A 15,814-nucleotide genomic window follows, 5' to 3' on the forward strand; every position below is an offset into this window, starting at 1 on the left:
TCAGCATTGGCAGTATCGGCCCCTTATTGCGTTGCTGTGTTCGCCGCCGACGAGCTCCGACGCCCCGCGCCGGCTGGCCCACGCTGGCCCACGCTGGCCCTAACTTCCGCTCCGATCGCCTCCGACGCTAGTCGCTCGTCGGCGCCGTCTATCATCATGTCTGCTACTAGGCTGGACTGCATTTTTTGCCCAGCAGAATGAGTGAAAACCCCCTTTCATCACATGCTGATGAGGTAGTGCTGTGGTGAATGCGATATAAATCGTCATGGAGCCTGTTATTCGCAACACACAGCTACCTTCGGGAATCTTGTTCCTCGGTCATTTTACCAACCGAGCGAGATTCTGTGCCCTAATTCCTTCTGTCGCCCTTCACCATGCTCGACCCAGCTTCAATACCTGAGTTGTCCGAACTGCCTGAGCAGGCTACCCACACCAGCAGGTCTATGTCGACCTCGTCCAGTGATCGGACAGCCGACGTGGCAGATGAAGCCGAACCGATGCAGATATCTCCAGAGAATCAGCATCAAATCCTCAAATTGGCAAGACGCTTCACGCAGGACTCGGTACATGAGTGGCCGCACGGCTCCTCTATCAATCCATTTACGGATGCAGAGGATACGTGCCTGGATCCCAACTCTCCCAAGTTCAGCGCCAAGCGATGGGTCCAGGCCTTGATGGAATTGACCTCGCAGGATCCCGAGCGGTACCCCAAGCGCCGAGCAGGTGTATCATACCGTCATCTCAGCGTGAGTGGATATGGGGGAGGTGCTGCTTACCAGCCAACTGTTGCGAACGTCGTGCTGCAGGGGCTGAGGGATTTGATGGTTCGTTTGGTTCCTGGAAGAAGACGCGAGGTGCAGATTTTAAGAGACCACGATGGCATTGTCCGCAGCGGCGAGATGCTCCTTGTTCTGGGGAAGCCAGGAAGGTTCGTACACTCAGATCCTACGAGTAACAGCATGATACGCTTTGACTGACTAGATTTCGTATCTGCAGTGGCGTATCCACCCTTTTGAAAACAATCGCAGGCCATACCAATGGACTATCGGTGGCGGATTCCACAGAGCTCAGCTATGAAGGTAGGCCAGACCACATCACATGTCGAGTGGGAGCTGACCGAAAGTCCCCTTGCAACCAGGCATTCCATGGAAGACAATGCATCGCAAATTTCGTGGGGATGTGATCTACCAGGCCGAGACGGACGTCCACTTCCCTCATCTCACGGTCGGACAGACGCTGTTGTACGCCGCTCTGGCCAAAACCCCTCGGAACCGGCTGCCAGGTGTATCCCGAGAGACTTATGCAACTCATCTCCGCGATGTGGTCATGGCTGTGTTTGGCATCTCGCACACCGTCAACACTAAAGTCGGCGACGACTTCATCCGCGGAGTGAGTGGTGGAGAAAGGAAGCGTGTCAGCATTGCGGAAACCTGTCTGACACAGAGCTGTATCCAATGCTGGGACAACAGCTCCCGCGGGCTGGACAGCGCCACAGCGCTGCAATTCATTCAAACCGTCAGGCTGGGCGTCAAGATGACCGGTACTGCCGCTGTGGTTGCTCTGTACCAGGCTTCGCAACAGGCCTACGATGTGCGTCTTTACCTCCTCAAGGTCCTGCGTGGGAATCGTCAAGCTGACCACTGCATCGTATGTGCTGTAAATAGTGCTTCGATAAGGTGACAGTGCTCTATGAAGGCCGGCAAATCTACTTCGGCCCAGTGGATCGAGCAAGACAGTACTTCGTCGACATGGGCTACCTTTGCCCCGATCGACAAACGACAGGAGACTTCCTTACCTCATTGACCAACCCGGTCGAACGAATCATTCGGCCAGGCTTTGAAGCTCGAGTGCCCAGAACACCCGATGAATTCGCCCAAGCCTGGGAACAGAGCCAGCTGAGAACAGAGCTGTGCAAGGAGATTGACCACTTCAACCAACAGCATGACGCAGAGGTTGTTTTTGAGAAGTTCGCAGCCTCCAAGAAGGCGGAGAGATCACGGTTGATGTAAGAAGCGTCACCAACTAGACACAAAATCGCTGGAAGCTTAGACTGTGCAGGACCCCGAGTTCACCTTATACCATATCGATCCCCCAGCAAGTCTTACTGTGCATACGACGAGGCTACCGCAGAGTCTTGGGCGACTCCACCTTCTTTTTCGCTACTGTGCTCGGGAACTTCTTCCTCTCCCTCGTCCTGGGCAGTGTGTTCTACAGCCTAGACGACTCGACCGCCAGCTTTGTCGATCGTTGCGTCCTTCTGTTCTTCGCCGTGCTATTTAATGCTTTGAGTAGCGCTCTAGAAGTGAGCCCGCGATGAGACTAATACCACCAATATGCGCTAACATAATTTCCAGATCCTAGCGTTGTACGCCCAACGACCCATCGTCGAGAAACATGCCGCCTACGCCTTCTACCACCCGATGTCCGAGGCCGTGGCATCCATGATCTGCGACCTGCCCAGCAAGGTGCTCTCCACCATCGGCTTCAACATCCCCTTGTACTACATGTCGAACCTGCGGCGCGATTCCGACCACGTGGTCATCTACCTGCTGTTCGCCTTCATGACCACCCTGACCATGTCCATGATCTTCCGCACGATTGCCCAGTCCACGCGCACGATCCCACAGGCGCTCACGCCCATCGCCCTGGGCGTGCTGGCGCTGGTGGTGTACACGGGGTTTGTCCTCCCGACTCGCAACATGCAGGGCTGGCTGCGGTGGATCAATTACATCAATCCGATCGCATACTCGTACGAGACGCTGGTGGCCAACGAGTTCCACGGCCGCTACTTCGAGTGTGCCAGTTTCGTGCCCTCGGGGCCAGGATATCAGGACGTTGCGAGTGAGTACAGAACGTGTGCCGTGGCCGGTGCGTCGACCACCTCGAGCCTGGTCAGTGGGGATGCATATGTGGCGGCCAACTATAGCTATTACTTCTCGCATACATGGAGGTACTTATTTCCTATGCCCTTCCAGACGATACATGTACCGTACTGACTGGAGTATGCTCAGGAACTTCGGCATTCTGATTGCCTTCATCCTGTTTTTCATGACGACGTACCTGCTGATTGCGGAATTCGTGATGTTTGACCATTCCAAAGGCGAGGTTCTCGTCTTTCAGCGCAAGTCACAAGCTGTCAGTGCCATCGGACATGCTGCACATGATGAGGAATCCGGCAAGAGCGAGGCAGCCACGACAGCAGAGCATGCTGCGGTGTCTGATCGTGAGCTCCATCTCCAGCTCCAATCCAACACCCTGCATTGGAAGGATGTGTGCTACGACGTGCCGATCAAAGGCGAGATGCGCCGCATATCCGACCACATCGACGGATGGGTGACGCCCGGGACTCTGACTGCATTGATGGTAGGATATTTGCTAGCTCCTAGTCAGTCGAGCCAGTACTGACAATGTGAGCGAACCAGGGAGCCTCAGGCGCGGGTAAAACCACACTTCTCGATCTCCTTGCCAGCAGGGTCAAGACCGGGGTGGTATCCGGGGAAGTCTTTGTCAATGGCGTCCCTCGCGACGCCTCGTTCCAGAGGAGGGTAGGCTATGTTCAGCAGCAGGACGTCCATCTCGAGACCAGTACCATTCGTGAAGCGCTGCGGTTCAGTGCCCTCCTCCGACAGCCGGCATCGGTGAGCAAAGCGGACAAGTATCAATACGTCGAGGAGGTGATCGACCTGCTGGAAATGCGGGCGTACGCGGATGCAGTCGTCGGTGTTCCGGGCGAGGGTCTGAACGTTGAGCAGAGGAAGCGGTTGACTATCGGGGTGGAACTCGCTGCAAAACCCGATCTACTGGTCTTTCTTGACGAGCCAACCTCGGGTTTGGACAGTCAGACTGCTTGGTCGATCACCCTACTGCTGCGCAAGCTGTCCGACCACGGGCAGGCGATTCTGTGCACCATCCACCAACCCTCGGCGATTCTCTTCGAGCAGTTCGACCGTCTACTCCTCCTGGCCAAGGGCGGTCGCACGGTCTACTTTGGACCGATAGGACAAAACTCACAGGTGCTGACCCGCTACTTCGAACGACACGGTGCCAGGCTGTGTACCCGTGAAGAAAACCCGGCTGAATGGATGCTAGAAGTGATTGGGGCAGCGCCTGGTACGCAATCCACGCACGACTGGGCAGCGACATGGAAGGGGAGTCGTGAATACCAGGAGGTGCGACGAAAGCTGCAGCATCTTGAAGAGCGCCAGGCCTCGACGCAAAGCTCTGCAGTCGACTCTGACCAACAGTACGCGGCGCCGTTTCTGACCCAGCTCCAACTATGTACCCAGCGAGTGATGGAGCAGTACTGGCGAACGCCCTCCTACATCTACGCGAAGCTCATCCTCTGCTTTGGCGCGGTAAGTCTGCACCCCCTGCTCCTCTTTACATGCAGTCCTCATCACCGACGCAGGCCCTGTTCATCGGCCTCTCCTTCCTGGACACCGAAATCACGATCCTCGGCCTGCAGCACCAGACCTACGCGATCTTCATGCTTCTAGTCATCTTCGCCTTCCTGGCCTACCAGACGATGCCCAACTTCATCAAGCAGCGAGACCTGTACGAGGTGCGCGAACGGCCGGCCAAGACGTACGCCTGGTCGGCCTTCATGCTGGCCAACGTCTTCGCGGACCTGCCCTGGAACTCGCTGGCGGCGGTGCTGATCTTCCTCCCGTTCTACTACCTGATCGGCATGGACCGCAACGCGCAGGAGACGCACGCCACGCGCGAGCGCAGCGGGCTGATGTTCCTGCTCATCTGGTCCTTCCTGATGCACTGCGGCACCTTTACTGTCATGATGGTGGCGGGCGTGGCGACGGCCGAGGTGGGCGCGACGCTGGCGCTGCTGCTGTTCTGCATGTGCTTGATCTTCTGCGGGTGAGAGTTTGTCCCCACCCTATCTCTCGTTCAGTTCATCTTCCCCATCGATCCCAGCTAACCACGAAGTAAAGGGTCCTCGCCTCCCCCACGGCCCTCCCGGGCTTCTGGATCTTCATGTACCGCGTCTCCCCCCTAACCTACCTGGTCAGCGGCATGCTCTCGACCGGCCTGGCCAACACTGAAGTCCACTGCTCCACCCTCGAGCAGATCACGATCCAGCCCCCGTCCAACCAGACCTGCGGCAGCTATCTGGCCGCGTACGTGCAGCAGGCCGGCGGCAGCGTCGCCAACCCGCAGGCCACGCGGGACTGCGCCTACTGCCAGATGACGGACTCGAACGTGTACCTGACGGCACTGTCGGCGGAGTATGCGGATCGCTGGCGGAATTTCGGGCTCATGTGGGTGTACATCGGGTTCAATGTGGTTGCGGCGTTGGGGTTGTATTGGGGGGTGCGGGTGCGGGGTGGGGTGGATGTTTCGCGGTTGTGGCGGTGGGTGAAGCGGGGTTAGGGCTGGTGGGGAGGGTGTGTTGGGGGGTTTTGAGTGTGGATTCGTTGGTAGATGGTGAGGTGGATGTGTTTGACATGGTTGTGTTGTTAATGTACTGTAAACGTATCTTCGGTGTTTATCTCCACTCAATTGGTAATCTGTGGCTATTGCAGTTTCTTTTCTTTGGCCAGGTGTGGTTGTCATAGTCAGGTGTTTACTCTTTGTTTGTCCACCTTGGGCTCGGCTCGAACAATGATGTAACGTTAATCATAACAAGAGTGCGATTCCTATCCCTGCACATCAGAATATGTCTACTTCAAGGTTTCTAGTTATTGCGCCTGGCTCTATTCCGTCCCCGGTGAGGTTGACGTCAGTCGGCGCCGAAGCCAAAAGTGGAGCCACTGGTTTCGCATCGGGACTCGGCGCCGAACCGATAAGATAGGCCTAAGCAGTGTGATTAGATCCAATGCCATGTTGATGCCAGGGCCGGACCTTCCACGGCGAAAGGAGGCGATCAAGTCGGTGCCAGATAACGAGTGACAATTTCGGTCATTATTGTATTGGTGAGCAGTAGTAACAACGCATGCATGGACAAGAAAAATTATGACTGTCTGCGCAACTGTGCTGTGATGCATGTAAAAACCATGATGTAAAGCTGTAGAAGTCTCACTGCCAAACTAACTCAAGAAAAGAGGAAGGAAAGGACAATGTACACAGAAAAGTCAATCATCACAGGATGAGCAGTAGCCAAGCAATAAAGCACAAAGCAAGGGACAATCGACTCCGTCCACACTTTCGTCTCCACAGAAACGCGCTCTCAACCCGTATATCCCAAAACATGGAAGTAGCAGCGTAACCCCCCTAACCTCTATCTGGATTCGCCCGAGGTCCGTGATCTGGCCTCATTATCATTCACGGTGGTTGACTCTCAAAACCACGATCGAAGGGCCAGTCCCGTCGAGGCAAGGAATTACTGAGTAAACTCGGCGAAGTCGGCGTTGACCTCTCCGTTGAAGGTGATCTCGATGTGGTCTCCCGAGGGCTCAGATGGGGTGTATGATGGACGCTTGTTGTTGTCGTGGCACTTCCCGTCGGGGCAGGGGTCCTCGTGGCAGCCGGCGTCGGGGCACTCAACTGGGGTGGGCGATGGACTAGTGCAGGGTTCCTCGGGGCAATTATCGTCAGGGCAGGTGTCATCGGAGCAGGTCGTGTTGACGCAAGGATTCTGGGGACACGGAGCAGGGGTCGTTTTGCAGGTTTTGCAGGGAGTAGGGGTCGGCTCGCAGTCATCACATGGAGTGGGGGTCGGCTCGCAGTCAACACAGGGGGTAGGAGTAGACTCGCACTCGTTGCATGGCGTCGTAGTGGGCGGCGCCACAGGTGAGGGAGTCGTAATGCAGGAGGTCACAACCGACGGTATCGTGGTAGATTCGCACTCATGGCACGGAGTCACAGTTGAAGATGATACAGGCGACGGAGTCGTAGTGCACGTAACAACAGGGGAAGGTGTCGTCGAGCACGAGGATGTCAATGGCGCAGTCGAATCACCCGGCAACGGGTCCGTAATAACCGGTTCCTGAGGACTAGGAGGCGGCGAGGTAATCTCCTCAGAAGAGGGAGTAGTAGTGGAGGGCTCCTCCGGCTCCTGGGCAAAAGTGGGTGGATCCTCAACCTCCAGTTCTGGCGCATTGCCGGAGCCCTGGCCTGGTGCCGACAAGTCCTGCCTAGACCGACGCCAGACTGACGGGGTCTCTGTCGGCTGAACCCAGATTGTCCACGCGTCATCGGGCTGGATCAGGATTGGCGGAGTGGCGGACGGCGAAGGTACCCACGAGCTCACTGGGGTCGATGATGGAGCGTAGCTCACGAAGCAGTAGCCCTGGGTTTGAACCTGCGGCGGTCCGACGTCTACTATCGCGGCGCCTGGGACAGTTGTGCTGCTGTGGTCTATACCGCTGAAGACACATGTAACATCCGGGGTGCTGGATGAGATGCGGGAGATGCTCAGTCCGTTGTCTGTTGGATCAAGTGTTAGCAACCATGAAAGAACAAGCACGAGTAAGTAATGTGAGGGGATATCGTACTGATGGCAACAGGAGCTCCGTCAGTGGAAAAGCTTTGGGTGAGCTGCACACCACCAGCCGCGTAGAACGTTATTGGAACATCGTTGCGCGAGCGAGCGGTGGGCAGAGCCCGCGCAAGAAGTCCGAACGAGGCAATGGTGACGAGAGTAGATGCTGAAGCATACATTGCGATGGTTGATCTTTGTAGCAAAGAGGCTTGGTTTGGAGATTGAACGATCGAGAGCAGACTTGAATGTTGCTGTTGTACTTGCTGTTGTTGTGAGGATGTCAAACCGATGTTGTCTGATGCTCTTGAGGTTTATATAGACTTCATCTTCATACTACAAGCTATATCTACTGCAGATAGAGAGGCTATACTCCCTGACAGTATGGTAAACAGTGAGGCTCAATCCAAACGCCTGTCAAACAATAAAGACGGCCGGCACCCAACCATGGATAGACTCACCAGTGCCTCGGGCTGAGCCCTCCGACCTAAGATTATTCGCACCGAAAGCTCCAATAAATCCGGGGAAGGCTTATTCCACAAGGCTTGTGTGGACAAAAATAGTGACAGGGTGCAGTGCCTCCGCGGCCTGAACCATGGAAGAGATACGACACCACCAATAATCGAAAGTGGCTCGCCGGCGTACCAAACAACAGCAGCAACACGAACCCGTGCTTGCTCGAGTACTCTTGGGTCAATCACGAGCAGGTATTTTAAGCTGATGCTACACGGAAATAGACTATAGACTAAGCCACTTGCTTCGACTGAGCGGGTACCAAAGCCACCGCTCCGTTTGGGTGCATAACTTAAAAGCGGCTGTACTGTGGCTGGAATTAGCCTCAGCAACATCAGAGTACGAGGTAGTAGTCATTTTCACTACACAGCATCTCTGGTCAGAATACCAGTAGTCAAAGAGCATCCGAGTGGTAGCTATCCGGATTCACTAGGCCAGTCGTGTAGGGCGAACAAGACCTGTGGTGGACTACCCTCAGTAGATGCTCACATTTCATTGCAACCTTGCTAGGGACAATGATTCCGTTGCCATGAGCAGATAGTGGGACTAGACAGAGCCATCACTAAAGGCAGCCGGGTCTAGCCTCCCAACTCTAGCCCCCATTCCTGTCTAATCCGCTCAAGCCATGCCTTGACACTGAGGACCTCCCCGCCCACGCGGACATTGCCTTCGCCGATCCTCGCTTGGGCGATGGGATCATAGGGCGGAACATGCAGCAACTCGTGATCATGGCTGCAGATCTCCACTGCAAGCGTCCCCGCCCGCAGTTCGTCCGCGCAGGCTTTGTCGTAATGAACACCTGTGCAAGTTTTGCACACATAGAGGTCATCCGCATAGGTCCAGTGGGCCCCACAGCCCCCCTCGCAAAAGATATCCATAGGTCCCCGGGATTTCCAGGGGTTGTCCGAGTAGTCGGGATTCGGGCTAACCAGGGACCAAGCTGCGACAGTGGCATCCCACATGCCAACTACTCGAAGGTGGCCGGCAAGACGAATGTACCCTTCCCAATCATTGAGTGGGTCGTTGTCAGAGAGAAGAGCGAGGTCGGCCTTGAGGAATGGACGTAGCGTATCCTGGGCCCTTTCCATGCTACCCCGAAGGACGTGGTAGTGTGCAAGCCGCTGTGCGCCATGTCGCTTGAACTCGTCCGTCAAGTCCTCGCAAGTTGCGACTCGCGCCAACTTTTCGAGCTTGATCATGTATGATGCGCCGGTGTCCAGGTTATGCTGCACCTCGGTATAATACGCCGATGCGAGTCGGCTTTCCGTCCGACTACAAATGAGGGACAGATCTTTGACGGCGGCATTCGCTGGACACACATCCAGGACGCGCTCCCATTCCTGAATGGCGTGAATTCGATCCTCATTTTGATGGCCAAGGTACTATTAACGATGGCGTGCGTGATGGTACTTTAGCCCGCTTCTTACATAGCCCATCCAGGGGTCTTGGGATTCAATTTCTCCATTTCTCAGTGCTTCTCGCTGGGCCTCACACTCCGCCTCAGCAGCAGCAATAGCCATCCTGTAACTGGCGAGTACAACATCAAGGACATCAGTGTTAGATGCCAGAGCAAACAGTGCGTTATTCAAATTGTCGTCAAGCCACAACGAGCGAACTGCAGCTGTGCGTCGGTCGAGCTCCGTGGTGGGGTCGACGGCGCCCTCCAAAACACGAAGAAAGTGAAGGGCGCTTTCATAGTCGTTTCTTTTATGGAAACTTGCGAACAGCCTGTTCAGCGGGTCGAACTCGCCCGGGTGCTCGTCGAGAAGATCCTTGTACATTGTGAGGGCCTGGTCTTCGTGACCAGCCGCCTCATACCAAGAGGCCACATCCTGCTTCAAAAACAATAAGCATCTCTTGCCTGAGGATCCCTCCGGCGCCTGATTGCTTTCAGCAGCAAGTCTTTCAGTTGTCGCCTCGAGAGTCCGAATGGCACGCGCATAATCTTTCTTCAACGCGTATGTATGTGCCAGGTCCCATTCTATTTCCCAGTTCTCAGACATAAGTGATGACGCCAGCTTCAATCGCTCAATAGCATCGTCGTATCGCCCATATGTAAGTAAGATTAATGCCAGGCTGTGGATCTGCTTTGGTCGAGGCTCTCTTCTTGATTCCGTCTCAGTGACCAAAATTTGTCTTGTTTCAATACTGTCCCTGTCGGGATCTCTGGTTGGTCTTCTGACACTCGGATCTTTACGGTCGCTCGGTAGGCGCATGTATATCTGCATGCGGTCCAACACGTCACAGACCTTCCGGAACAGCTCAGCCAGGCTGCTGAAGATGCGCTTGAACTTTGCCCCGGTGTCGATCAGGTAGGCGATAGCATTGAAACAGAGGCTACTGGGCGCGAACACCTGTGCCAGAAAGGAAAAAGGGAGAACATTTCAGCCCACTGTTCGAACTAATCGGCACGAGGGTGACTGAGACGTACCATGCTCGCGCCCTGCGCAACAATGCCCCCAAGAACCTTCACAAATGCCAGCGTCTTGTCGATCACAGCCTTCCACTCTTTGTATTTAGTGTTCCTTGAGATCCTCCGCTTCCCGGACAGACTTCCTCGATGGTGTAATTCGGCGCGGTCGTCAGATCGACCTTGGTGGTCTGCGCGAACGAGTGGCACACGCGCTCCCACGCCTCTTGGAGGTTGTACTCGTCGTTGGGTTCGGAGGTTGCGGTCATTGTTGCTCGCGAAGTTCTGAGGCCGGGAAGACTCGACGATCAGTGTTGGGCTCGAAGCTGATCGCGCGGGTGGAGGAAGGCGCAATGAGAACGATCATGTCGAGGGAGGGAGTCTGATGGGGGATTCTCTCATCCTCCAGGGTGTTTGTGTCTGTTGCGCGCCATTCCCCTCCAATCTTCCCCTCAGCTGAAAACCACGCGCGTTCATGCCAGGAGCGTCATCCTAAGTAAGCGCTTCAGTTGAGGGGATGAGCGTACTACTGCATGTGCAATCGAGTTGACGATGTTCATTTGACGCCACAGAATGGACGAAGAAGTAAGCATTAGCCAAGAAGGAAATTGGTAGCGACGGGAGGGGATTCAGATTGAGCAGAACTCGGTGCGGAGAGACTCAACAAGGGGCTGAGAATCTAGATATCGATCAATTCATCGAGAAGAGGAGGAGAATCTAAATGGGATGACGGTGATGTTGACTGAGAGAGAAACCGAGTCCCGCGCCTGCCACCATTTCCAAAAATGGCAGGTGCCGGCCACCGGTCGCCTTCACCGCCTGTGCCTGACCACGGCAGTATAGATGCAGCCTCAGGCACGAACATACTCGTTTTTGCAAGCCCATGAATAGATCGTCTCTTATTGAATGCTTTTCGTACAATGTATATTCTGTAGTGATAATTGAGGCTCATAACTATGGGTGAGCATATAAGCCAAAAATCCAGTGGTACAGGTGTGCTGCGATCCGGATTACTCAACGCGGATACATATATCGGGACTGAGATGCATAAGTTTGGGCTTGTAGACCTTTCCCAGCATCGCTGTAGCAGGTTGAGGAAAGCAATGCAGCAAGGCTCTCATTCACTCTCCGAACCTGTTGAATTGTTTTTTTTAAACAAATGTATCAGCTTCTTTCCAAAAAAGCATATATGGCTGAGACCTTCAACCTGAATCACTGCTAGGGAATGCCTGGCATTCACCGTCCACAAGGGCCTGCGCCAGTTCACTATCTAGCAAATCCAGGTCATGTAAGAACACGTTGAATCAGCTTCTTTGGTTGTACGAAGAACTTCAAAATAGAGTTAGAAGCCCACCGCATCAGCAAATGATAAGCAGGTCAGGGAATTAAGAGTGGTGACGATGGCGACTCCCCTCCTGTGAAGCAGAAGACTAAGACTGGCGGCTCCTCTATACACAGAATCAACCATCAAGTCCGGAAAATGATTCCAGGGTGAAAGTCAGGGCCAATAACCACGAGCGGGAAATATATTAGCCAACGGGTGGTTTTGAAGTTAATCGCCTACGTGAGCAACGGCAACTGTACTGCCGTACGTACTCCATAAAATTCTGGAGGAATTTGAGTAAAGGTCGAAGATCGACTGCACCTTCGTCACCCAAGGACACAAAGCAATGAACTGACATCATTCGCAACAAGATCAATTGCACCTGGCCGTGCTGACAACCACGCTTACCGCAGTGGTCAGTGGTCAATGGTCAGAACTAGTCGGCAGTTGGCACGCATGGACGCCATTCCGTCATTGGAGATAGCCCAAAACCTATGCCCCTTTGTGTAGTAGTTATGTCGTTAAGCGCGGGAGATTCTACTGTTGATCCTTCGCCAATTACCCCCTTCTAAGCGAGCCCGCAGCTCGGAAATATTCGCCGGAAACTCCACTTCTTGCAGGGTGGATGAGATTGGAGTTTGGACTGTTGGGGAAGGCCCGCTGGAAGGTCTCAGGTTAGTGTGGGGCAGGGAGGAGGAGAGTTGCGATCTCCTCGGACCATCAATGAGGTGAGATATTTCACCTTTGCAGGTTCGTTAGAATCAGTCTTGGTGACATTTGGTGGGAATGATGTTTCCAGACTCATACATACATACTATGTAGTGTCAATTTGCTATGAGTCTTCCGTAGGTTAAGGGTAATCTCGTAATCTCGGCTGAGGTAATCCGAAGGACGGGCGGACGATCGCAGCAGGTTGACCTCATCTGGTCACAATTTCGACACGGGGGTTGGGGGATGTCTAGTTTGGAGGCAAGTCCAAGTTTGGGGATAGCTGGGAGACTTGACAGTCTCCGTAGTGGGCTATTAAGTTAGTTCCCAGGTCCTGCAGCAAGCCTACCAGCATCCGGAGTTCCCCCATGTTCGGCCACGGATCAGATCTCAGATATATTTGCTGAAGGGGTGAGCTATGCACTTGATGGGAATCTCTGTAGCACTCGACAATCCAAGATCCCCAGATGACTCAATTAGAGCTGTGTGCAGCAGAGAACGGCGACCGACCCAGACAAATGTGTCAAGCCTGTCCCTCCACCAAAACATCGAAAGGAAACAACCCACCTCCGAGGTCGGGGTCACTTGGATTCCACCCCCAAGTCAATTGTGAATGATCCCCGCCAACAGCAACCCGTCAACCGGGGATAAAGTATGGTCGGTACTCGGTAGAATCCCCCCCCCATCGATTGATCTAATTGTGATGCATGTGTGGCCACCCTGCAGCGGCCACTGCGAAAGACCTTGTTTTGTGGCCAGCAACAATCCCCCGTCCAGCCCTGTAAACTGGATTTTGATGCGAGTAGGACCTTGGTAGCCGCCGGTCTGCACTACAGGTTACTCTTTCGGGGGGGGGGGAATCAAAAACTAGGTACCCTCCTCGAGCATAAGTACGGATCATAAACCCCGTGCGATGAATCAGTCCAAAAGTCAGATTCAAAGCTGTGCTTCTGCCATGGAAACTCTGTGATACATAGAACCCCCGGGGATTCCCCCCCCCTCCTCCCCTTTTCAAAGCTAATCTCGATCTGATGTGAGTAAGACGAGGCATCCAGGGTATTTGGGAGGGTGTGACGGAGATCCGCGTATCACAGGCACGGAAAGGATGATTCATCACCTCTCAAGCCACCAAGTCCGATCGCGGAAACTGCCAAGGCCCACTGCACCACACGGCCAGGCTGGAAAAACTGCATCTTTCCCCCACCCGGATATCGAATCCGTGATTTACAGGTCTCTTATTGAATGGGGGGAAGGGGGAAAGGGTGGTGTGGGAGATGACACCGCCAAAAACGCCTCCACTGGCTAGTCTCGCCTAAAATACGAATCGTGCATGTCTTACTCTAGTACTCCGTAGAAGTCAGAAAGAAGTAGGCGACAGACAGGCGGGGTAAGAGGACGGAGAGCGTAGGGGCAAAGGCGCAAAGGCAACACGAAAGGAAAAAAAGAAAAAAGAAAAAAAAAAAAAAAAGCTCACATGCCCCTGAATGCGTTCGACTTTCGAGAACTATGGAAAGAAGTGGAACCCATCGACTCGAGGTCCAGGAAGATAGTCCCGAAGGCCAAAGTGTTAAATTACTTTTCCACTGCTACCCTACGTCACCGGAGGTGCTGGGAGGGAGCTCTGAGGTGTTTTTTCCGGTAGCGAGCATTCTGGGTTGGTTTCTGTCGGCTTTACTCGGCTCAACCCGAGGGGAAGGAGGTTCTACATGATTACTAGTCAAAGAGTGAAGGAGGGTCTCACTCACAAGTTCACAACCGTCTTTCTCCCTTCATAGTACGGAGTACTGCAGAGACAGTAAACAAAAACCTGGAATTGAGAACTATCTTAATTCCTGGTAATCCGGTTTAGATGGGTGAGCTGAGCATGGTCAGACGTACAGGTCCAAAATCACAAACAAAGGAAAAACCAAGTCGACTGGGTGGAAAATGCACCGACCGAGGGTCGAGGCCCTGGGAGCCCCAAGCGGCCGGCAAAGTTACTTGCCTTGCCTTGAGCAGCCAACAACTAGTCTCGGGGAGGGAAAGTGAGGTGGAGACAGTGGAATGCAGTGGACTCGAGTGGCCTCCAGTCGCCTGTTTATTCAAACCTGTTTGGTGGTTGGCTGCAAGGGAGCCCTAACCCACTACGTCACCATCTTTCACAGTCCCTCTCAGCCCAGGAGTGGAAGGTAAAGGAATGAAGGGCTTGGCTGCTGCTACTACTACTGCTGCTGCTGCTGCTACTAACTTACTACTACTGCCGCTGCTGCTACTGCTGCTACTGCTGCCGCTGAGCAAAGTACGGAAATATTCACTTGATGAGTTCCCGTTTGCGCTCAGCCTATTCTACAAAAGTAGACCATAGTGCCCACCTTTGCTGTTTGTTGGTGGGCTTTTCTTATTTACCTGACTCTTACTTCCAACCGGTTTACCCCATAATTTCCCACCCTTCGCCTACACATCTACATCTACATCTACTACACGATCGATCTCCCCCTCCCGATCGGCCGTGATGGAAATCTCTCGAGTCCTGAATTACATTGACGAAGCGCCCAAATGGGTGGGAATGGGGGGCACGGACGAGATCAGACAACTACCCAGACAACTACCCAGACAACTACCCAGACAACTACCCAGACAACTACCAAGACAACAACCCGAACCCCAGCCATCGCCTGAACGACAAAGCCAATCGTCCGAAGAACCCTCCCCGCTCCCCCTTGCCCTTCCCTTCCCCCGATCGACCATCACCACCCCAACCCCAACCACAACCACAACCACCACCTCTACCACCACCCCCACCACCACCCCGAACCCTCCCTCACATACCATAATCCGCAACAAGAAACCCATCCCGCGACAGGCGGGACGCGGATACGCCCCGAAGAGCCGAGCCGCGCTGGCGTGCAACTCGTGTCGACAGGGGAAATTCAAGTGCACCGGCGAGAAGAACCAATGCCAGCGGTGTGCCATGTTGGGCAAGCAATGCTGGTACCCGGCCCATAAGCGTGAGCGGATCCAGAGGTAGGCATGATCCCCTTCCCTCTCTGATGAGGATTCGGATAGATTTATCACATGGACATCGCGGTTAATCTTCGGGGTTGGCATTTGACAGGGAGATGGATCAACTGGTCACGGAGGCGAATGAGTATCGATTGATGCTGGAGCTGCTGCTGTCCCGGGTCAATAAAGAAGATGCGGAGGATATTTCGGCCCTGCTGTTCAAGGTAGCTACTGGTTACTCGTTTTATTTTCCCTTGACTTGCTGGCGTGGGCTAATATTGGGACTGTGGTTGAAGTACGAAAAGTAAGGGTGATGGGGCGTCAAGTTGACTTGACCCTTGCATCCCTCGACAAACAATTACTCGACGACTGGATCGGCGAATCTCCCGACGGCTCTGGAGAAAACATGGGGCGGAAATCCATGCCAATACCCTGGAGGAGCTCA

General features: G+C 54.1%; 5 protein-coding genes across 5 annotated transcripts; 3 read left to right on the top strand and 2 right to left on the bottom strand.

Annotated features, from left to right (window-relative positions):
- Window positions 1-443: 443 nt before the first annotated feature.
- On the top strand, window positions 444-5,385 carry BO66DRAFT_327785 (ATP-binding cassette transporter; the record flags this gene model as incomplete). Its single annotated transcript, XM_025643968.1, has 10 exons — window positions 444-928; window positions 997-1,079; window positions 1,139-1,590; window positions 1,665-2,005; window positions 2,059-2,302; window positions 2,355-2,950; window positions 3,012-3,363; window positions 3,423-4,355; window positions 4,409-4,872; window positions 4,947-5,385. The coding sequence occupies 10 exons, from the start codon at window positions 444-446 to the stop codon at window positions 5,383-5,385; spliced, it is 4,389 nt and encodes a 1,462-aa protein (XP_025501773.1).
- A 711-nt stretch (window positions 5,386-6,096) lies between these two features.
- On the bottom strand, window positions 6,097-7,669 carry BO66DRAFT_456244 (uncharacterized protein). Its single transcript, XM_025652130.1, has 2 exons — window positions 7,449-7,669; window positions 6,097-7,380 (listed from the first exon to the last, which is right to left on the bottom strand). The coding sequence occupies exons 1-2, from the start codon at window positions 7,612-7,614 to the stop codon at window positions 6,335-6,337; spliced, it is 1,212 nt and encodes a 403-aa protein (XP_025501774.1). The 5' UTR covers window positions 7,615-7,669; the 3' UTR covers window positions 6,097-6,334.
- Window positions 7,670-8,523: 854 nt separating this feature from the next.
- On the bottom strand, window positions 8,524-10,753 carry BO66DRAFT_473036 (uncharacterized protein; the record flags this gene model as incomplete). Its single annotated transcript, XM_025653012.1, has 4 exons — window positions 10,499-10,753; window positions 10,377-10,445; window positions 9,373-10,299; window positions 8,524-9,285 (listed from the first exon to the last, which is right to left on the bottom strand). The coding sequence occupies exons 1-4, from the start codon at window positions 10,622-10,624 to the stop codon at window positions 8,524-8,526; spliced, it is 1,884 nt and encodes a 627-aa protein (XP_025501775.1). The 5' UTR covers window positions 10,625-10,753.
- Window positions 10,754-13,324: 2,571 nt separating this feature from the next.
- On the top strand, window positions 13,325-13,726 carry BO66DRAFT_136700 (uncharacterized protein). Its single transcript, XM_025642027.1, has 2 exons — window positions 13,325-13,420; window positions 13,482-13,726. The coding sequence occupies exon 2, from the start codon at window positions 13,493-13,495 to the stop codon at window positions 13,691-13,693; it is 201 nt and encodes a 66-aa protein (XP_025501776.1). The 5' UTR covers window positions 13,325-13,420; window positions 13,482-13,492; the 3' UTR covers window positions 13,694-13,726.
- A 901-nt stretch (window positions 13,727-14,627) lies between these two features.
- BO66DRAFT_393407 (Zn(II)2Cys6 transcription factor domain-containing protein) lies at window positions 14,628-15,794 on the top strand. The gene is made up of 3 exons (XM_025647753.1): window positions 14,628-15,390; window positions 15,482-15,593; window positions 15,666-15,794. Exons 1-3 carry the CDS (start codon window positions 14,879-14,881, stop codon window positions 15,675-15,677), a joined length of 636 nt encoding a protein of 211 aa, XP_025501777.1. The 5' UTR covers window positions 14,628-14,878; the 3' UTR covers window positions 15,678-15,794.
- The last annotated feature ends 20 nt before the right edge of the window (window positions 15,795-15,814 follow it).

The sequence above is a fragment of the Aspergillus aculeatinus genome, assembly GCF_003184765.1.
Source record: "Aspergillus aculeatinus CBS 121060 unplaced genomic scaffold BO66scaffold_38, whole genome shotgun sequence".
Lineage (NCBI taxonomy): Eukaryota > Fungi > Ascomycota > Eurotiomycetes > Eurotiales > Aspergillaceae > Aspergillus > Aspergillus aculeatinus.